Source organism: Dioscorea cayenensis, chromosome 7, assembly GCF_009730915.1.
Source record: "Dioscorea cayenensis subsp. rotundata cultivar TDr96_F1 chromosome 7, TDr96_F1_v2_PseudoChromosome.rev07_lg8_w22 25.fasta, whole genome shotgun sequence".
In the NCBI taxonomy this organism is placed as follows: domain Eukaryota; kingdom Viridiplantae; phylum Streptophyta; class Magnoliopsida; order Dioscoreales; family Dioscoreaceae; genus Dioscorea; species Dioscorea cayenensis.
The window spans coordinates 25,160,408-25,182,826 of NC_052477.1; the positions used below are offsets into that span (position 1 = coordinate 25,160,408).

The window sequence follows — 22,419 nt, forward strand, 5'->3', positions numbered from 1 at the left end:
TGTGAATATTTTAATCTAACGTATTAATACATATATAATAATCTCATTAAAAAAAGTAAAATGGCATATATATCATTTAAATTGTTTTTAGAGAAATTAATTAAAATATCTCAATAACTTTATCATTGGGCTAAAAAAAATCTTTTGATTTTTTCAAATCGCTTAAAAGTCTTTTTTTTTTTCAAGATTACTTTTAAATTCAATAGCTAAATAACCGAAGTTTTACTATTTTTACATCATGTTTTGCTTTTTGATTTTAATACTTTAGATTTACTATTTTTAGATTACCTTCCGGTTTTTAGTTTTACTCTTTTGATTTTTGGTGTATCGCATGTTATTTAGTGAATCTATTCAAATTTGTGTGTTGTTGAATAGAATTTGAACTTCCAAAAGTGATAGGAGAGATGAAATGGAACTAGTGGTAAAAAGAGGAACCGTAGAGGATAATATTTTGTCATGAAAAAAATCCAAGAACTAATAAGTAATTTTTTATTGTTTTTATTCATATATACCACACTCCATTGCAGCAAATACATAAATATATATATATATGATAATAATATATATTTAAATTTGTAAATTACTTCTAATGTTAATTTTTTTATTTAAATATTATAAATAAAACTAGTTTTTTTAAATATATAAAAAAATGACTTAATCACGAATAAAAGTGTTTTAAGATTTAGGAGTAATGAATAAAAGGAGTTTATTTTCAAATGATATATATGTAAATATATTAATTCAATGACATAGACATTTAAAAAATATAAATATATATACATAAGGTTTTTTAGTCATGTAAAATATAATGAAATGCATTTAAATAGTGTATGTGAGATAAAAACATTATATATGCATACAAATCCAATTTTAAAGAGTATACATGATATTTTTATTTTATTGAAAATATAATAAATACAAGTAGGTGGCTTTTCAAGTACACACAGACACAAAAAGTAACCTCTACAGTTAAATATAAAAAAAGAGTAGAATTATAAGGTTTTTGGAAACATAAGTAAACAATTAAATTGATTTTACAATAGCCAGTAAAAAAGCTGAATTTTGTATCAGTATGGATTAAATAGGTTCAAATTTCTTTTATTTTAATTAATTTAAAAAAATTAAAAACAATATATTTTTTTTAAAAAAAATCTTCCCAAAATTTAAATTACTGAGTTAAAAACTGTAACCTTAAAAATTATATATGTAATCTATCAATAACATGCAACCTATCTTAAAACATAAAACAGTGAATGAAATTCATAAGCTAAGACCAAAATTAATCAGCAATTTCATAAAAACACATATGAAATAAGAATTAAACATTCATTTAATACCCTTATTTAATATATAGACCAACAATTTCTTTTTTTTTTAAACCCCGAAAGATCAATTTTAATTCTTTTTCTAGATAAGTCTTCTTTTGGAGCTAGGGAAAATAATGCCAAGTTTTTCTATGGCTTAACCAACTAGTTTAGCATTATCACCCAAGACTAAATATTTAGATAAAAATAACCAAGCCAAACCTTCTTACATAATCATAGTATGAGACCAATATATATTATTCTAAAAAAATATATTGAACTGATTTTATGTTCAAGAGAATTTTAGTCAATTATTATAAGATATTATCGTGCCCATCAATGGCTGGAGTAGCTCAGTTGGTTAGAGCGTGTGGCTGTTAACCACAAGGTCGAAGGTTCAAGCCCTTCCTCTAGCGTCTTATATTGGATTTTTTATTTTACCTTTTTCCACATAAGAAAAAGTTTTTTTTTTTTGAAACATAAATAAAAAATTAAATTCATTTAAACTTGAGCTGGATAAAACTAAATTTTGTGCAGAGTAAATAGGCCCAAATTTCTTTTCTTTAATTAAGTTTAAAAATTTTATTACTATACTTTCATTTCCATGCTATCAAATTTTTTTTTTTTAATGAAAACCACAAACATTGTTATTCAAAGTATAGGATAGGATAGGTAGGTATATAATTATATCAGTTCTCATTACTTATAAATATTTTGAGGATAAATTCTCTACCATAAGATCATGGAAAAACGAGAGAATAGAGATATCTTATAAAGAATCATGTGTATTACAAATTGAGAAACTTAAACTCAAAACCCTTTTATCATAATATATGGTAGGAACTACTAAGTTATGCCCCGGTTTCCACTCTCTGTTTTTACGGGACCAAAAGTAATTTAATTTTCATTAACAACAAATGTTAACAAAATATAAACACAAAAATAAGAATTAAATTTTAATTAAAATTTCCAAATTTTAAAAAAAGGTTACTAAAAATGTGCACTATAGAAATTGGACCGGCCGCGGGTTGCCTTCATGCCACATGTCACAGCATGCTTCTTCCTTCACTCATTATGGGGCTGTTTGGTTGGCTTCAAATGGGCCTGAAGTGGCGGAAGTCACTGTCTAACTTGACAGCTCACTTTATTTGGTTGGCTTCATTTGTTGGTAAAGTGTCGAAGTCCCACTTCCGAGAACCTCCACTTCGGGCTTTTGACTTCGGGCAAAATAGTTCCGAAGTGGGACTTTAGCCAAAATTATGTTGCGTGTTGAAGTCCCACTTCCTCACATGATACCACGTGGGGGCTTTTATGGTCACCTACCACTATCATGTTTCCCACCTTCCATCCTTTTATCTCCCTGCCGCTCTCTGGGGTTTTTTAGGGTTTCCCATATCCTTACTCTTTCACTGCTTCACTCCTCTTCAACTCTCCATCTTCCATTAAGGGTGTTCATCCCCTTGTCCTCACATACCTTGGTTGTATACTATATCCTCGCTGCCGAGATATCCTGTAAGAATATAGTTTTAACCCGTACATCCTCACTGGTTGTGATGTTGTTTGTGTTTTTCAACGATCTTCTATTCTTCTTGATGATTTGTTTGGTTTTCCATAAACTATTTTCATTTTTTTTAAGATCTACTTGTTTCCTTTGAATTCCTATAAAGTATTATGGAGATGTTTTGCTATTTGCTCATGCTTTTATATTTTCATGTGTTGCATTTTTTCTGTGGGTTATTGCCGAGATTCACATGTTTTTAAATGGAGTGTATGTCTTATTCCCAGTAGAATCAGTTCACATTCTTCAGATATGGTTTTTTTCCCACATATGATTGTTTTCTTCACTGAAAAATCATTTTTGCTTTGTTCTTGTTTTCATGGATCTTGTGGAATTTTTCCCAAATTGTTGCTTGTTACTCGATAATGTAGCATTTTTTTTAACTATGTATCCATTGCTTCCCCTATGGTTATGTGTTTTCATCACTTAAACATACTTTTTATTGATGAAATATGATTCCTTGTTAGCTACCTTTATTTTTTACTCTATTACTTGCTACCCCTGTGAAATACTTCTATGGATGAAGTATTGAGTGGCACACATGCAAAATGATAGCTAGATTGTTGTCATGTTTGGTTTTTTTTATGTGCAAATAATTTTAGCTAGATTGAACTGTGAACAGTATGTTAACTGTTATAATGCAAGTGCTCTGACTTTTAAATAATCACATCGTTACCTGTAATTGAAACCATTTACTCGAAAATTGTTTAATTCTCTTTACCTCAGTGTCTGTATTTTTAGCTTCATTGTTAATGGTTACCCATGCATTCACTTTTCTTGTAGAAGGTTGTCACAAGTTTTCACTTCCTAATGCATTTTCCCATGCCTTTTTTCCTTACTGTAGTCAAGATTAAAAAAAAATCAAGCTCCAAAATTTTAACCGGTGGAAGCTTGCCAGCAATATGTCAATAATTACTCAACATTCACAATTATTATTTTACTCTAATAGTTAATGCATCATTTTTTTAACTTTGTATCCCTTGCTTCCCCTATGGTTATGTGTTTTCATCACTTAAACATACTTTTTATTGATGAAATATGATTCCTTGTTTGCTGCCTTTATTTTTACTCTATTACTTGCTACCCCTGTGAAATACTTCTATGGATGAAATATTGAGTGGCACACATGCAAAATGATAGCTAGATTGTTGTCATGTTTGGGTTTTTTTTTTGTGCAAATAATTTTAGTGTTATTGTCCCTTTCATGTGCTATTGTTGTTTATGCATTATGCTTTATTGATACTATAAAATCAATTGGAATATGTTTTAACTGTAGTTATACATTGCTTTATTTTAATTCACAATGCATTGGGGTTCACTGCTTCCCCCATTTACAACTCTATAATCGCCGACTATGTAGATGGATAATTGGGCCCAACATGAATGTGTAAGGCCTTTGGCTACTGCGTTCACCACAATTGTGATCATCATTGCTTTCTTGGTTGAAGAGTTGCAATTACATAAACCTTTGAGGTATGTGGAGCCTTTCATTATTCCGGGATTTAACTAGGAAGCGTCACATGCAACATATCTTAAGAAGTGGCGAGATTATTGCATTACTTACCATAGAATGGATGTAGGACCCTTTATACACCTGTGTTCGATCATGCGCGACAAATATCTTCTAGTTGACACAAAATACGTGACAGTGCAAGAACAACTATCTATATTCCTACATATAATAGGTCACAATACAAAAAATAGAACCATGTATATTGAATTTTTTCGTTCCGGAGAAACAATCAGCCGTTATTTCAATGCTACATTGAAGGCTATTTATGCAGTCCGTGATGAATTTGTCCATCCTCCAACTGGTCTTTGTCATCTTGATATTGAAAATAGTTCTAATTGGTACCCTTACTTTAAAGTAAGTAAACAATTCTTAAGTTACAAATGAATAAAATACCCTTCATCCTATTTAAATGATGTGCTATTTTTTACTATATTTAGGACTGTATTGGGCTGTTAGATGGCATACACATTGACGCATCTATCCCAGCACAAGAACTGGCCCAATTTTCATGGTCGTAAAGGACCCACTCAAAACGTGCTTGCGGTAGTCATCTCTGACCTAAGGTCACATACGTCTTAGCAGGTTGGGTAGGGTCTGCCAATGATTTTACAGTTCTGAGAGATGCTTTATCTAGGCCACATCCTGAGGGTCTAAAATTAATAGAAGGTAAAAACATAATGCATCATCCACACATAACCAATGCACTTATTCATCTTTTAAAATTACCTATTTGTTGTAGGAAAATATTATTTGGTAGATGCCAATTACATGACCATGAATGGTTTCATTGCTCCATATCGTGGTGTTAGGTATCACTTAAAAGAACATAGTGGAAGACCACCAACAAATCCTAAAGAATTATTCAATCTTAGGCATTCAATGTTGCGCTCACGTGTGGAACGTGCATTTGGAATACTGAAGAATCGTTTCAAAATATTAACTTCACACCCTTTCTTCCCATTTCGAACCCAAGTGAAGTTAGTTCTTGATAGTTGCATCATCGACAACTACATAGCTGGCGTTGACCCAAATGATTGTATCATTCAAGAAAGCATTGCTCAGGCAGAAGACAAACCAGTTCACTCGCAGCAACGGTCACAACGGGAACAACATGAAGAGAATAGACAATGGGTTGAGCTCCGTGACAAGAGAGCTTCTGAAATGTGGGCCTAATATAGTCATTTGGTCTGAAATTTTAGACATGCACAATTGTGGACTTGTTCAATATTTTGGGTTATCTTGATGCTTTTGTTTTGTTTATGCATGTTTTAGTTTTATAATTAAAACCTTTCTTATTCTCTCATGTGTTATACTGACAACTATTGAAATCCAAGGACAATGGATGGTGACAATGGCAAGCCTAACAACAAGCGTAGCACTCCCAACAAGCGTTGGAAGCCTGAATTTGACAACTTCCTTATCCTGGTGCTCGTTGATCAGGCTAGTAAAGGTTTCAAATGTGACAAGTCCTTCAAAAGAGTTGCATTTGCATTTGCAACGACATATGTGAATACCAGGTTTAACACAAACTTTACAACTGAAAACATTGAGAACCATTATAGAACTCTAAAGGCCCGTTACATTGAGATTAAGAAAGCAAAGGAACTGAGTGGGGCTAGTTGGGATGAGGAGAACAATGTCATTACTCTAGACCCTGTTGTCGCTGCAACTTGCACTGATGTAATAAGCACTGAAAATTGAATACCATATGTTATATTACAATTGAATTTGACTGTATTATGAATTTGTTTCAGGCCCATCCTGCGGCAGAAGCCTTTCATTAATAGGCCTATAGAAAACTATGAAGGTCTTAGAATCATTTGTGGCAATGATAATGCAACGGGGTCATATGCGACTTCTATTTTTGGTGATTTTGCAGGAAATCCTGGTGACGATGATGTTAACGCTGACAATATTCATTCTGTTTAGGGGGAGGAGCATGATAACAATGAGGATGATGGAAATGGCACCTTTCCCTCCTACTGTCCCAAACAACCCAGCAACATCTACTGCTGCTCGGGGCTGGTCCTCACAGAGGGCTACTAGAGACTCCTCAGTGATGGCTGACTTGATTACTGCTGTGGGTGAAATGGCTGCAACCATTTAAAAACCCAACACACTGGGTTGAAACATTGTACGTGAAGGTAATGGAGGTGGAGGGATTTGGTGATGACGTGTTGGAGGGGGTTTTCGATTATCTACAGGAAAGGGAAAATGTTGGTAGGTGATTCATGGTTAAGCGAGTAGACATGAGGCTGCGCATGGATTGAGTAGCACATTTCCTCCCCGAAATGAATTCAAGCTTGCTATGTTGTTTGTCTACCTGCAGCTTCATTATTGATGCCTGCAACTTTTAAATTTTTATGTTATGAACTATGTGGACTATTTACTTGTGTGCATTTGCCAATATGGTGTGAACTACATGCAAGCAATATGTTTTTATTGTTATCAAAGGTTGCTTGACCACATGCCATCAGGGGTATCTGGTTTTATATCTTTTTCTAGCAAACCAAGTTTGATGTCCATCAATATTTTCCATCAAACATGAAAAAGTTAATTTTGTGAACTTGTAAGTAATGACTGCCAGTTGTAGAGTTTTTTAAACTAGATTATGATTTTTTTTTTTATTTCAACAACAAGTGAATCCATTGAGGTTTTTGAAGAGCATGTCTGAAAAGGGTCATGTTGGCTTAGGTGCAGTTTTTTTTAAGTATTATTACTGATTTAAACTCTTTTTTTTTTTTTGGAAAAACATGTTAGGTTTGTTAATCAAAGGATTGACTACATTTTTGATAAACTATTTAGCTAGCTTTAGTGATACATTTATCAAGTGTAATTTCAGACTATAATATTTTTTTCATGTATAATTTTAATTTTAGAAGAAATAATTTTTGCAATGTGAAAACATAAATCAACAAAAAATATTTTTAAATTTTTAATATTTTAACAATTCTAATTTTTTTATGTGTAATTACAAAATTTAAATGCAATATTTTAATTAAATCAAATTATATATGTGTGTTTTGTAAATATTCATAGAAATACATAAGTTGTCTAAGTATTATCACATTGGGGGTAATCTCACCCACATACCTGAAGTGATGAGTGAAACCCCATTTCCATCAAACCAAACACCATGAAGTGTTCAAATTTAATTTAAAGGAAAATATTTGAATGCTTCTCAATTAATTCAGATTTCTTTTTTATATTTGTGCCAACACCTTACCATCTTTCTTTCAACAGATGAGAACACCACCAACCAAATAAAAAAAAGTGGTTACTGATTTGACACTTCCCTTTCCAACCAAACACATGGAAGTGGAACTTCTAACTGAACTCTTCACTTCAACCGAAGTGCCACTTCCAGACTTCGGTCACTTAGGTGACAATGAAATATACCAAACACCCCCTATACTTCATTCCGGTACTCTGCTCCGTGGGAACATGGTTACCATCCCTTACTTTCATCACATTATGCTTTAAACTATTATTAATACATTTTTCATTTTGGACCTTTTGATTTGTCAGACTAATACTTAAAGTTCTATAGAGGAGTAAGATTCTCTTAACATGTGTCTATCTCTCAAGGGGTGTTTGGTTCATGGATTCATGCCTTAGGAGTGGGAATGGCATGCAACCCATGATGCTTAAACCCATGTTTGACAACAAGGAAAGGAGTGAGTAATGGGTTGGCATGGGAATGAGATTAGGGATGGGCACGGGGCGGGGCGGGGACGGGGAGCCCCTCCTCACTCACTCCCCCATCATGGGCGGGGAATCCCCGTCCCTGCCCCGGTTGGGAAATCAGGGATGGGGACCTCCCCACTCCCGCCCATGGGATCCCCATCCCACACAGCTACAATTTTATTTTTTAAAAACAAAATCAATAACTAATGCATAATATAAATCAATCAACCTAGATACTTAAAAGCCTTTAATAACTTCATATGAGATAATACACTTATAAAGTCATAATTCTCACCCAAAAGATCAATTACAAAAAACTCCATACAACATACAAACAACATCATATATAATAACACCATAACTCCAAATCCAACCAATAAAAAAAAACAAGGTAATAACTCCAACATTAGACCTTAAGCAACAAGGTACTAACTCCAACATTCAAAAGTTGAGCAATATCTCCCAAGAGGCCATGAATAATAAATATTTGCTTCCTTTGAAATCCACACCTGAGAAAGAAGTAAAGAAAAAAAATCAGAATAGAATTTTGAATCATATAAATAACACCATTCAAATCATTCATTCTCACAAATAAAACAATAAATGGACTACAAAATAAAGAGTCTTCTATCAATAAGAGTGATGCCATCTTTTATTTTGGGAAAGAAAAATTACCTCATAGCTTATCATTCTTCTATCAATCAAATAACATTTGATAGCTTGGTCCACTTCCATCGTTATTAACATCAACAACCTGAAATATAAATTAAAAAAAATTTGTATAAGTTTCACTTAAGTTATGAACTTTTTGATGCGAAGAATTTTGATAAATACAACATTTAGAGATTTACCTCTTCGTCTACATCTATATCATCAATCATTGTGTAACATTGGGAGCGAGTCGTGGAAATGGAATCTAAAGCATCAATTATTAATTAAGTCAATTATTATAAATTGTAATTTGAAAACTAAAGTTGATTATAAAAATATATAATAGATATATGTATATAATATATTTAAGTATATTCTATTATTATACCTTTTGTAGTAGCCAAAATTCAATTTTGTGCACACATTAATGCTTCAACTGTGGCAGGATGCAATATGCTACGATGTGGGCTTATGAATCTCCCACTTGTACTAAAAGCTGACTATGAAGTTACTGTTGTACTGGAATTGCCAAAATATCTCTCGCAATTAATTGCAATGTAGATTATTTAAGGGCCAACTTCCACCAAGTTAGGATATCCAAATCAAAATTTATAAATAAAAAATTCAAATAATACACTAAGAAAATTATTTTAAAACACAAAACAAAAATACCACTAATTACTGCGAGGAGGAAGTTGAATCTTTCGATTTTGCATGTTTTGAAAACATTGCAATATTATGTCTTCATCAATTTTAGCAAACATTTCTCGCTCAATATAACAAACCATCATATTGTTCAACCATTCATCGCCTATTTTGTTTCGTAAATCTGTTTTGATGATATTCATTGTTGAGAATGCTCTTTCAACTGTTGTTGTTGCCACCGGTAAGATCAATGCCAATTCGATAAGACGATAAACCAATGGAAAAGTCAAATGTTTATCAAATTGAACCATTTTCATAGCAAGTCTTGCTAGATCATGACAATTTGAAAAATCAGAATTTCTTCTCACATCATGAATATGTATGCGAAGTTGCTCTTTCAAGATAAGATGATCGGATGTGGAGAAATCATCATAGTAAATTTGAGCAAGTCGAACAAGCATACCATGATCAAATCTGGAAAAAGAGTTTCTTGGATCAAGGCAAGCAATACATCTTAATAATTTTGTAGAAGTTTCACTAAATCGGTTATTCATCTCAGTAGTAAGTAAATCAATCACGACAATAAAGATCTCAACATGATAATGATGGTAATAAGTAACCAATTGCCCTCCACGTCTCGAACGACCTCGAACTAGTACTATCTTCCATATTCGGCACTGAAACTGACATTGCAACACAGAAGCTCTTAACTTCTTCTAAAAATTTACCCCATCCATTTTCTCTCAAATCTTGTATAAGTTCTTTCACAGTTACAATCAACCCCATTGCATTAACAATGTTTTGATCTTTCTGCTGCAAGGCATTTGACAAGTCATTAGTTAATCCCAATACTTTGATCATCAGATGCAAGATAAATATAAATTCAAAACTCTCCATCCTTTGTATCAAACCCGATGTTATGCCTTTTTTTTCTGCAACATTCCCATCATTACACACATTCTCTAACACCTCTAATACTGACTCCCACATAGTAAATAGCCGGATTAAAGTTGTATAATGTGAGCCCCACCGATTATCACCAGGTCTTGCAAGATTAGTCTCTTGATGTTTGCCCCTTCCTGAAAAGATTTCACCTTTCTCCAATTTCTCCACAATCTTATCATGGTGTTTCTGAAGCAACACATCTCTCCTTTTTCAAGAAGCCCCCACAATGTTCACAATCATAGTGACATAGTTGAATAAATCACTAATAGCCAAAATGCCTTTAGCAACAGAAACAACAACCAACTGCAATTGGTGGGCAAAGCAATGAACATAAAAAGCAAATGGATTTTCATTCAAAATTAATGTCTTCAACCCATTAAATTGCCCTTTCATATTAGAGGCTCCATCATACCCCTGCCCTCTCAATCTAGAAATAGATAGACCACAACGGGTAAACAATCCATCCAAAGCTGTCTTTAATGAAGAGACTGAAGTATCGGCAACATGTTCAACAGCAAGAAATCTTTCAATTACTTGGCCTTGCTTGTTTACAAACCTCACAATCACAGCCATTTGCTCTTTTATTGATTTGTCACGAGACTCATCAAGAAGTATAGAGAAATGACTATCTCCAATCTCATCAATAATGGCACGTGTGGTCTCTTCTGCACAAGCCCTTACTAACTCTTTCTGTATTTGTGGAGAAGTCATTTGATTATTTCCAGGAGCATTTTCATTAATCACACGACCAACACTTTCAACTTCTGTCCCATACCAATTCAGCATCTCTAGAAAGTTACCCCTATTTGTGGAACTAGAAGATTCATCATGCCCACGAAAAGTAAGACCTTGCAACATAAGAAATCTAACAACACGTAAAACAGCAGTGACACGAGCTCTATATGCAATCTCCATCTCTCTGTTATGAGAAGAGAATATGTGCGACACGCTTTGCCTCTGATTTTTGAAATCCTCACAATGTCGCCTTGCATTGTTGTGGTTGCTATTAACTCCACCAACATGCTCAGTGAAAACTTCCATGGCCTTCTTCCAATTGCAAAACCCTGTCTTTGTGAAGGCATCAATCCCAAGTTTATCTCCCCTTGACTGCTTAAAAAGATAACAATAGAAACAATAAGCTGCATCTTTCTCCACACTATATTCCAACCAATCAAATTTCTGAAACCACACTTCTTTAAAGCTTCTCAAATCTTTTCCTTGTTGTTTTCTAGGAAAATTGTGACCAACTGGTTGACATGGACCCATCAACAAATACTCTCTCCTTACTTGATCTCTTATTCCTGTGTCATATTCTTCAATTGGTTTTCGAAGCCCTGGGTCAGCGATAATATCACTTGGATCAAACTCAACACGGCTTTTCTTTTGTGCAATAGTACTTGCATTAGACGTTGAACTCGTTCTTGCTTCAATACTTTTTGGTATAGATTTAAAAAACCTCTCCATATCTATGAAATTGATCAAATTAAATATATAAATGAATTGCACTAAATCATAAATTCATAAATTGTTCAATCAAATATGTGTAACAATAAATTGGATAGTTTCTATTAATCATATTTAACTAGGTTTACACCTTAACTCATAATATTTAAAATAAAATTATAGTATAAATTTAAATTTGGAGAACAATAAGTTAGAATCCAATAAATAAAATAAAAACATAATTACAATATATCATTATAAAATAATTTTTTTATCCATTATAACTTATACTAGTTATATAAATGTATATAATATTTTAAATTAAAAAAATCTTATTTAATAGAATTATGATGAGTGGGATAGTTAAAATTCAATAAGGACAAAAAAAAAATTACATTTTATCATTATGGTTATAAATTATAGTTAAATAATTATAAATAGTATTTTAAATTAAAAAATTATTTTGAAGAAATATGATAAGTTTAGTTATACGTTTAAATTTCTTATTTAAAATAAAAAGTATAAATTTAAATCTTTTGAGAAACAATAAGTTAGAATTCAATAAATAAGATAAGAGCATAATTACAATTTATTATTATCTTAGTTATAACTCATACTAGTATATAAATATAAATAATATTTTAAATTAAAAAAACTTATTTAATAGAATTATGATGAGCTTGTATGAATTTGATGATTATGTGAAGTGGATATAACAACATATGTTATTTAAATTAATGATTATATTTTAAATAAATTTTCTCAATTTATTTCGATAATTCTAAAAAATTGATTTGTATTATTTTTTAAATTTAAGAATGAAATTTTATTTTAAAGTGATAACTTATATTTAAAATTTTTTAAAGATAAATTTTATTTTAAAGTGATAACTTAAAGTGATAACTTGTATTATTATGTTAATCGATTTTAATTCATAAACATTTCAAATAATTTTGTAAAAATTATTTCATAAATGACAAAAAATAAAAAATAAAGAAACAATCAAACAAATAAGAAGATTAAAAAAAATATTCACCTGCCGGACATAGAGATCAAAAAAGTTGGAGAGAAAATAGATGGGGATTATAACTTGAGTTGCAAGTGTTGATTTATAAAGAATAATTCAGAATCTCTGTTCACAGTCTTACAGCTCTTTCAAAACGGATGAAATTGGATGAGAATTGAGAAAGACTCAATATCACTTTGTAATTTTGTAACAACACTAACAAAATCTGAATCTCTGAATATATATATATATATATATAAAATATTTAATAACACTAGTAGCATGTAGCACCACGTGATATGGAATGTGCCAACGGATATCTCATAACTTTACAACTGCAAAGTAACACGTTTCAAAAATTTATTGGCTATTTTAAATGTGATTAGACCTTGCTTGTATCCCAATTCCAAAGCATGGCGAGCGGCGCCGGCGGCTCAGCGTTCTTGCTTCCTGTTGCGCTGCTGCAGCTTGCAGGTGGGTGGCGGTTTGGTCCGGGCGGATGACCGGATATTGGTGGGGGGTCCGGGGGAAGTCCCATGGTTAGAGACATAGAGGCTTAGAGTTAGAGCTTTAGAGGAGGAGTTTAGGAGGGATGCCGGCCATCGGGAAAGGGAGGGCGGCCCTGGCGGGGAAGGGGGCGGAGGGCTTCTCCGGCCACGGGGCCCACTGACCTTGCCTGTGACAGGGGGGCGGCCGCCCCCCTGCCCCCCCCTGTCCCTCCGCCCCTGGATGTAATTATAAATATAATGGATTTTTAATTACAGTGTAATTATAAAATCTTTGCATTTGAACATATATGGGAGTCACATATAAATATAATGTTTGGTTGGATGTATTTGAAAGTAGTGAATTACAAAATTTTGTGTTTGGTTGGAGGGATTTATAAATTTGGATTAGAAAAACTTATGTTTGGTTTAATATATAAAGTTATAGATGCATCTGGTGAGCTTACTCTCACTCTAAGATAATTATTAAGTTTTGTTAAGTATAAAATACTATTATGTTAATTATAAAAAAATAATTAAGTATGTATTTAATTAATTTTATATATGATTATGTTTTCCGTTTCATTGAAAAATTTTTCAAATTTCTAATAAATAATTATATTAAACAATACATATTCTATTAACATTGTTTTTTTAAACTAAGTATTTGCATAATTAATATTTTATGAATTATGTGACCTTCCAATCTAAAGCTCATGTGACCCCATGTGCTTTGAATTTCAACGCTTTGAGAATGAACTACGGTCAATTTAGGCATAATAAAAATAAGATTTTTGAAACGTAATTCTAGTTACATCTATTAGAGACCATTTGGTTTGAGGAATTGTAAGTTATATTGACGGAAATACGTACAAATTTTTATTTTGTTTGTTTGGTTATCTGGAAATTTTTATTATTATAAATTGTCTTTTTACTAAAATACTTTTATCCGATAAATATTAAATATATCAAAGTTTATAATATTTTGAAGTAAATATCAAAATTATTAAATAAAATATATTTCTTTTTATTAAAAAATAACATTTAATTTTAATATAATTAATTTGCATTAATTTTAATTAATTAAAATTTATATATTTTAAATAAATATAAATTCTTACTTATTTTTGAATTTTTCGAAAGTTGATATTTTTGAGATTTTATTGAATTTGAAAGATACAATAGGGAAAAAAAAATTCATACTCCTCCACGAATACTGGCGTAATGTAAGATTACCATCTATTGAGTTAATAATCACATTCACAATAATATTGCGCTAAGTTTTCACATTCTAAGAGTATGATATTCCCACTTTGTATAATCAAATGAGTTAATATAAGATTTCCTAGTCTACATTCCAGGGGTAATGTGATATTACCCCCAACCAAATAACCCCTTAGGGGCCGTTTGGTTCGTGGTAATAACATATTACCACGTAACAAGATTACTATAGTAATATGAGTGAGAATGTTATATGGTTGGGAATATTGCGATAATTTAATATAACCATGTTTGGTTGGGAACTCTTATTATCGGGAATAGTTCATTACCGTGTTTGGTTGTCATGGTAATCAATTTGTTAAAATATAAATAATTATAAAGATTACTATGGTAATCCAAGATAGACACCAAATTTGGTGGTAATAGGATTACCACGTTCTTGGTAATATTTATAAATTAGTAATGTGATATTACTATTCATATTACCACCGGTGTAATGCCAAATGTGGTAATATTTACATATTACTACGTAACACGTGGTAATCTTTCTACATTACCGTGAACTAAGCGGTCCTTATTATTTTGTTAGAGAGAAAGATGGAACTTTGGGAAGCATTTGTAATTATATAATACTAGCAAGACGAGGCTCGTTAACGCTGTGGGTACCTGTAATTTACATCTAACTGGCCACACCTAACCAATCACACCAAATGTACAAGAGCATGAAGTTAGACCATGCTAAGCTAATCTAACTCCGCCGGACATTCCATCAAAAGAAGCGTCCGTTCTCGTTTGTCTTATTCAGCAGCGGGAATCGTAAAGCTTTTCCCTCGCGGGTATATAGCAATTGGGCCCCACTTTTCATTGCCGAGCTCCGCGTGGACTTTCTTCTTTCGGTTCCATCGTGAAACCCTCTCTCGCTCTCTCTCTTTTTATAATCTCCGCCACGAATGCCCCCCGAGAACCTCCCCCGATTCTAGGGTTTCTCTCGTTGGAACCTGAATTCCAAGCTTCTCTGGTCCAACGGTGAGTGTTTTTCGGGTTTTTCTTATGGTTTTCTTGTGCTGCTTTGTTTGGAATTCGTTTGTGTGTGTGAATTGTTGGTTGTTCTATGGAATTATTTTGGGAATTGATTTTTTTATGAGTTTTGTTTTGTTGCATGTGTTTTTTTAAATGCTGATTGTGAGATAGAATGGAGGTGATGCTAGACATTTGTTTGGAATTTTGATTTTTTTGGAAGTTCTTATAGTTTAGAGTTTTTGGTCAATTTGAACCTTTATTGGTTTCGAATTAAGTGCAAGTTCAAAGATTAAATTTTTGTTCTTTATGTGCTTGCTCTTGAATAGTTTGACCCTTGCAATCCCCAATTAATTCTTTTTATTGGATGAGTTACAAGATTTAACTACAATTTAGTGTTTTTAGTGTCTAGGTCTCAAGATTTGCTTGCAATTGTTGTTATTTAGAATTTTGACATAATTTAATTGGAAATGATCGCGAGATTTCTTGTTTGAAAATGAACCTCTCCTGTAATGTGATGTAAGCAAGTCTTGTTGGTCTACCGGTTCTTTATGCTCTCTTTGAATCATTTCTTTTTTTTTCATCTTAACATGATTACAGGTGATTTGATTAATTGCTGAAACTCATTGATGTTAAGTCACTTCTAGTAGCCTTTTCACATGGATATCTTCTTTTTATTAAACATACCTATCTTGGACTGTTAATTTGTCATTAGTTTCTGGACATGCTCTTATCTTATCATCATAGTAAATATCTCTAGTTCTTTAAAGCTGAAATTGTGCATGCCCCTATCTTATCATCATAGTAAATATCTCTAGTTCTTTAAAGCTGAAATTGTGCATGCCCTTATCTTATTATCATAGCATCAATCTCGAGTTCTTTAAAGTTGAAATTGTGCTTTCAATTCTGCTTAATTTTTTAGCCTATAATCATAGATTTCATGTTGGATTTTTGTAGCATTACTCTTATTGTGCAAGTTTAAGTAGAAGGAAAAAAAAAATTGTGTTTGTAAGAGATGTTGGCTTTTTTTATTTAGATAGTTGTCAATCAAGATATTCATTGTTTCTGACATCATGTTCATTATTGAAGTCTTGTCAGTATGTACCATGCCAAGATTGTTTCAACAACAGCAATGGTTCCCCATAAAATCCATGGCACAGACGGCATGCTGCACTCTGAAACTCAAGGCTCTAATCAACTTGATGATGCTAATGTTTTTGGAGGGTCTACTGCAATAAATGCACCTAATTCGGCAGGAAGTGGAAAGCTTCGATTGAGATGGACTTCAGATCTGCATGACCGCTTTGTTGATGCTATTAACCAGCTTGGTGGACCAGATAGTGGGTATTTTCGTTATTGGTTAATTAGTTGCATATTGCTTAGGGTTTTGTAGTTTCAAAAGTTTATTTTCCAATCATCACGTTGTTGAAATATAATGTAAAGCTAGTGTTAAAATTGAAGCAAACAGTTTTCCATACATTTAGCACTTACTATCATGCATAACTTTAATTTTTTTTTTTTCCATTGACAATTTGTAAATTATCTTTCATGGATTTTTTTTAAAAGAAACTCAAGGTTTCTGATACGGACAAAGTTTAGGTTTGAAATAACCTCATAAGCTAATTGCATAATTTTGAGTTCTAGTTACCCTAGCGAGCATGGAATTTGGTCATTAAGGCCATAGGGAGGAGGCGCAGATAGCTGCACTTTATCTTGTTCTTGCAAATGATGTGAGCTTTCAAACATACTCTTGTTGAACTTTGTAGAAGGATGCCTTTGTACATTTTTATGGTAGTTATTTTACTTTAAAAAAAAAAAAATGTTGAGTGGATTTGTTGAGGGCTTTAAATGGGGTTGCAAATTTTGTCCATGACAGTAATCCCTACATGATTTCATATTTCTCATGGATCAGTTCTCTCTTGACCCATGTAATGGCCACAACCAACCATTGAAGAGCTGACCTGCAGGAGGTTTTAAGGCATTCATCCTGCCTCTAGTGCTGCCTTTCTCATCCTTCCATCTGCCCTCCCTTGACAAGGGATTTAATCATGATAATTTTAGTCCTTTAAGTGTGTTGAACTATGTTTTTTTTTCTTCTTTTCCTTCTGCTCTTAGAGCATTGCCTTGTTCTTCAAAAATTTCCTATCTCTTCTCTATTTAAAATCTATGGGGAATGTCTAATGATTTTTCTCTTTATGCTCTAAGTTCTGTAAAATTCGCTGGGATTCTGGATATACTTGATCAGGTCCAGGTCATGCTTGTTGGGATTCCTGATCTTATTTAATGAAACAACCTGTCCCATTGGCACCACTACTTCCTCTTGGATGCATTTGGATTTTTTGATTTTTCTAGCTGGGAAATTTTTTAAGTTAAGTCTATATGTGTTTGTATCATGGAGAAGAATGCAATGATAGAACCACATTTGACTTTAAATACATCATGATACTGCTAGTTGAGTTGACTTCTTTCTAAGGCAAGCACAGAATAATGACGTCTTATCATCATGACTTCTTTTTCTTGTTATATATCTATCATCCATTATAGTACTTCCTCCCATTGATAATGTAGGATTAGTTCAATTTCATAGTCTAACAATTATTGAAAATTGTAACTGCATATAACACACTCACAGACAAACATGAAAAATTTATTAAAAAAATAACTTGCTCTGAATCACGTTTAAATTGACTTTGGGACTAACCATAAATAGTGTTTTACCATCATAGTTTGATTTGGAGAAATTGCACAACCTGATATTTTGTTGGACTTCCTTTTTTAGAAGAGATGACAACTGTTACTCTCTTTTCTTAATCATGGTTTCAGAAGCTACACCTAAAGGAGTACTTAGAATAATGGGTGTTCCAGGGCTTACTATTTATCATGTGAAAAGCCATTTACAGGTAAATGAAGCTGTCTGTTTCTTCCGACTTTTAAAAAACATTTCTATTTGGTACTCCCAAGAAAAGCTTATTTTTCCTTTTCATGTGCTTGTAGAAGTATCGCCTAGCAAAGTTTCTGCCTGAATCCTCGGCTGATGGTATATACCTATGCTTTACTTTTACTTTTTCTTTACTTTTACTTTGTATATGATATTCCCGATTCTTCTTAGACATCTTCATTTGCCCATTCAAGGGTTCAAAGCAGTGCCATCATCCCCAACTGTGGTTGCACGCCAGTTGGCTTGTTGTTTGTGTGGATGACGTCAATCAGGTTAAAATTTAAATTTTATGTTTTGTTGTAGGTTCAAAGGATGATATGGAGAATGCCAAGGATACCCTCTCCAATACAGAGACTTTGCAGTAAGTAAATCTCTTTCTAGGGCTGACTTGGTTTCTGCCCCTATTTAGATCTTTTCAGATAACCTTCTCTGACTCTCAACTCACTTAGCTTATCCATGAATGTTGATGTGGATAGTTCAATCTTAAAACCTAGCATGCCAGGCTTAGTTAAAAGAGGGCCATAGCATTTGCTTCACATGCAAGTTGGTTTTGGAGTTTTTGTGAACTATTTATAAACATAACCAAACAGGCCAGAGTCAGAAGCATGGAGGCACCACATGGTCCACCATTAATTTTGGTGGTGGATGTATGTGCCCCCTGAAGGTGAAGGTCCGCACAAGATTGCAGGTCCACCCTTGGCACCATCTATACTAACAGTAGAATTCAGACTAATTAAGCTCGTTTGCTATGCTCATGTACTCCTGAAAACCTCCAAGTGATTTTAGCTATTTCAGCAATTTGTAGTGTATAACATAAAACTAAATTGATTGTCTACTCGCGATCTTACATCAAGTGTTTTCTGTGTGATTCAGACTATTGCATTGAAAACTTCATGAAAATTTACTGAACCAATCAATTACTATGAAATCCTTTGCTTTACTAAACAAATGTTCTATTAGACTCTTTGGTAGGAGAGAATGAATTTTCTGTTATACTTTGTCAATTTTTTTGGTTCAGAGGAGGACAGATAAGTGAAGCTTTGAGAATGCAAATGGAAGTGCAGAAACGACTCCAGGAACAGCTTGAGGTTAGTACTTTCCCTTACTTTTAAAAGTGACTATTAATCTTCTTTGTCATAAATCCTGCCTAAATTTTGAAGTGGTTTTTCTTCTTTCTGATATCTTTCTGGCAAGAATTTGTAGACAAGATTTCATTTAGTTTCCAACTATATATCTGATCTCAATAGGCGCACATCAGCAACATGATCTTTTTACCCTGTACTCTTCAACTTTGGCTCGAAAAGTTTTTAAAAAATTGTTACTTCAATAAAATTTTAATTCTTGTTGATCTTGTGATGATTTAATTATGAAGGCTTTCTCGAAAAACTTGGGAGTATATTATAGCCTAATGCTTAGATACTTGACTCTCGGTATGTTAGGTCATATTATAGTCTTTGCTTTATTTATTTACCTTTTTTTGGACTTTATCTATTTGTATTTGCCACCACCCTTTCTTAATTATAACAATCAACTGTAATTTCTTATATTCAGTCTCATGTTGGCTACCTTTTTTTTTTATTGCCCGTGGTGCATGCTTTCACTAGCCTTTGAACTCAAAATATTTGATTGATTAAAAGAGGATGACTTTCATCAAATTGTCTTCTTATCTTGTTTGGCTTTTAAGGATCTCTTTGATGAACTCTAGTTTCCAAAATGTGGCAGTATTTGCCATGATCATGGGAAAACATCATAATGCTATAAATTTAAAAAAGTAAAAGCTAGAGGCCAACACATGCTATGCACTTGAACCTCGTGGTACTAGTGCTAGTGGAGGTTCCACTCACCCCCATGCCTCATCCTTTTTATCTAGTTGCTTTTCCTCTAAGAGTTTTCAGACTTTCAATGTTGAGTTCCCATCTTTCTTGCTTCATATAGAAAGGGAGTAAGCTTTTAACCCCTAGTAAATGTTACCAGTACAAGAATTGGGGTTTTCAGACTTTCGATGTCGAGTTCCCATCTTTCTTGCTTCATATAGAAAGGGAGTAAGCTTTTAAACCTTAGTAAATGTTACCAGTACAAGAATTGTGTTTCCATATGCAGTGTTTCAATTTCTCACTTTACCTTTTAACACCAAAGTCTGACTAAATTAAATCATGTCCATTTCATTGCATTTATGTTGATTGAAGAAAATTTACATTGTATATTATGACCACAGGGTGTTACACAATTGTCCTGCAATCTTTATTCTTCGGCATGATCAGTTTCTAATCATACGCCAATGCATTGGAAATTCAAATTTCACCTGATTGTTCAAATTGAAATATTTCAGACCCTTTTTGTACCCAAAAGCCCATGTTTACGTGGTGCTGCTTCAATTCACATCATCATGATCTGTCACGGTGCAACTATGTCAGGTCCAAAGACAATTACAGCTTAGGATCGAAGCGCAGGGTAAGTATCTCGAGAAAATCATTGAGGAGCAGCAAAAACTTAGTGGTGCTATCAAAATGTGTCCTCCCCTCAAACCCGGAGAGAAGTCAAAGTCATTCGAGCTCCTACCACCACCGGAAGACAACCTCAGTGATCTCCCCTGTTGTATGAAGAAACTCCGGACAAGTGATCAGTTGCCAGAACATGTGGATGTCCCACCTCGACCAGACTCAAACGCTACGCGCACTGAATGGAACCTTGAGGTTTACAACGAGGGCGAAGAGGGAATCAGGTTCGATATCTAAATAAACTATAAAGAGAGCGATGACAACTGTTAGCCAAGATCTCTCTCGGCAGACTGTTAACATAACAATTATTCTCCAATGACTTGGTTGTGTCAATGGATGATTCGTCGTCCAAACCGCATTCGATTATCTGCTTTGGTTTATAAGAGAGATTGATTGATATCAAAGAATCCATTGAGATTGAAGAGTTTCAGTGAAAGATGAAATCTGATTGAAATTGTTGTTTGTTTTGGTGGGTTCCTAATGATTAATTAATGTGTAATTGAGTGGCAAGTGCATGCTTATTCTTTGTTGCCAGAAAGGATGTGTTATATCATTATATGTTATGAAAGTATAAATTCCAAAGCGTGTTTCATTAACAGGATGTCCCACCCATGTTTTGTAGTGGAATGTTAGAATTTGGGAGTTTTTACTTTGCAAATATTAAATGTGGAGATGCGATGTGCATGATAAGTGAGGAATCTTTTACTGCGCATTCCTAGAAACTTAAATATATATCTTTATGTTTGTGACTTTGCTTGGTTGAACTCCCAAAAGGATGTTTTATATGGATGAGGGAATATAGGATTTAAAAAGGAAAGTTCCCATAAAAAAAAATGAAAATAAAAATAAAAAGATGATGAACATTACCTTGAGCCACACAATTGATACTTGATTGTCTTAAATATTCATGACAATTTCAGGAGCCTCTTGTTTAACTTTGTGTTTTTTTAGGGAATTGCTCAATTGATGCCTAGAAGAATAATGGTTTTCCTCTTTATTTATCTATTTAATAAAAATACATAAATTATATTTACTAAAAACCATAGGAAATGATACGAGACGATTTATAAGTCATGGTTCATAACTAAAATAAAATAATGATAATATTTTTTGAATAAATGTGAACAAGTGAAATTAGGATGTGCACAAACATAGAGTTACTACATTCAACATATATGTGTCATCATCTTTTGTGAGTTATTCCTCCGTTTTTTTTTTATTGTACGAATCTATGTTTTTTTATATGTCATTTTCTAACATTAAGAAACATTTATTAATTTTTTTTTTCAAAAAATTACCTTTAACATTTTATTTAACTCTTTTGTTGAAATTAAATATGAGAGAAAAATGTAAAAATTTAAATTAGGGGTAATTTTGGAAAGATAATTAATTTTTTATAAATTTTTATGAAATAACCAAATTTTTTGGTATTCCATATGAGATTTTTTTAGTAATATAGAGATATTTTACAAAGAGAATTTAGTATCAATAGATGAAGAGGTAGTTCT

The 22,419-nt window shown here is 32.8% G+C and overlaps 3 protein-coding genes and 1 non-coding gene across 4 annotated transcripts; 2 read left to right on the top strand and 2 right to left on the bottom strand.

Annotated features, from left to right (window-relative positions):
* Positions 1–1,646: 1,646 nt before the first annotated feature.
* On the top strand, positions 1,647–1,720 carry TRNAN-GUU. The gene has a single exon. It is a non-coding gene; the product is annotated as a tRNA-Asn (tRNA).
* A 7,039-nt stretch (positions 1,721–8,759) lies between these two features.
* LOC120265224 lies at positions 8,760–10,255 on the bottom strand. Its single transcript, XM_039273106.1, has 3 exons — positions 9,979–10,255; positions 8,914–8,978; positions 8,760–8,816 (listed from the first exon to the last, which is right to left on the bottom strand). Exons 1-3 carry the CDS (start codon positions 10,253–10,255, stop codon positions 8,760–8,762), a joined length of 399 nt encoding a protein of 132 aa, XP_039129040.1.
* Positions 10,256–10,513: 258 nt separating this feature from the next.
* Positions 10,514–11,767, bottom strand: LOC120265225 (zinc finger MYM-type protein 1-like). Its single transcript, XM_039273107.1, has one exon. The coding sequence runs from the start codon at positions 11,765–11,767 to the stop codon at positions 10,514–10,516; it is 1,254 nt and encodes a 417-aa protein (XP_039129041.1).
* Positions 11,768–15,326: 3,559 nt separating this feature from the next.
* On the top strand, positions 15,327–21,507 carry LOC120265397 (myb family transcription factor PHL7-like). The gene is made up of 7 exons (XM_039273279.1): positions 15,327–15,484; positions 16,565–16,815; positions 18,299–18,375; positions 18,470–18,512; positions 18,717–18,774; positions 19,432–19,501; positions 20,828–21,507. The coding sequence occupies exons 2-7, from the start codon at positions 16,575–16,577 to the stop codon at positions 21,146–21,148; spliced, it is 810 nt and encodes a 269-aa protein (XP_039129213.1). The 5' UTR covers positions 15,327–15,484; positions 16,565–16,574; the 3' UTR covers positions 21,149–21,507.
* The last annotated feature ends 912 nt before the right edge of the window (positions 21,508–22,419 follow it).

What these genes read in the sequence shown, in the direction of transcription:
- LOC120265225 (XM_039273107.1), bottom strand. Translation starts at nt 11,767, where the DNA reads ATGGAGAGGTTTTTTAAATCTATACCAAAAAGTATTGAAGCAAGAACG.
- LOC120265397 (XM_039273279.1), top strand. Translation starts at nt 16,575, where the DNA reads ATGTACCATGCCAAGATTGTTTCAACAACAGCAATGGTTCCCCATAAA. An exon ending in GCCTGAATCCTCGGCTGATG is followed by an intron (nt 18,513 to 18,716) that starts GTATATACCTAT and finishes GTTTTGTTGTAG; the next exon opens with GTTCAAAGGATGATATGGAG. An exon ending in TCCAATACAGAGACTTTGCA is followed by an intron (nt 18,775 to 19,431) that starts GTAAGTAAATCT and finishes TTTTTGGTTCAG; the next exon opens with AGGAGGACAGATAAGTGAAG.
- LOC120265224 (XM_039273106.1), bottom strand. Translation starts at nt 10,255, where the DNA reads ATGGAGAGTTTTGAATTTATATTTATCTTGCATCTGATGATCAAAGTA. An exon ending in CGAGACGTGGAGGGCAATTG is followed by an intron (nt 8,979 to 9,978) that starts GTTACTTATTAC and finishes TTGATGCTTTAG; the next exon opens with ATTCCATTTCCACGACTCGC. An exon ending in ATATAGATGTAGACGAAGAG is followed by an intron (nt 8,817 to 8,913) that starts GTAAATCTCTAA and finishes TTTATATTTCAG; the next exon opens with GTTGTTGATGTTAATAACGA.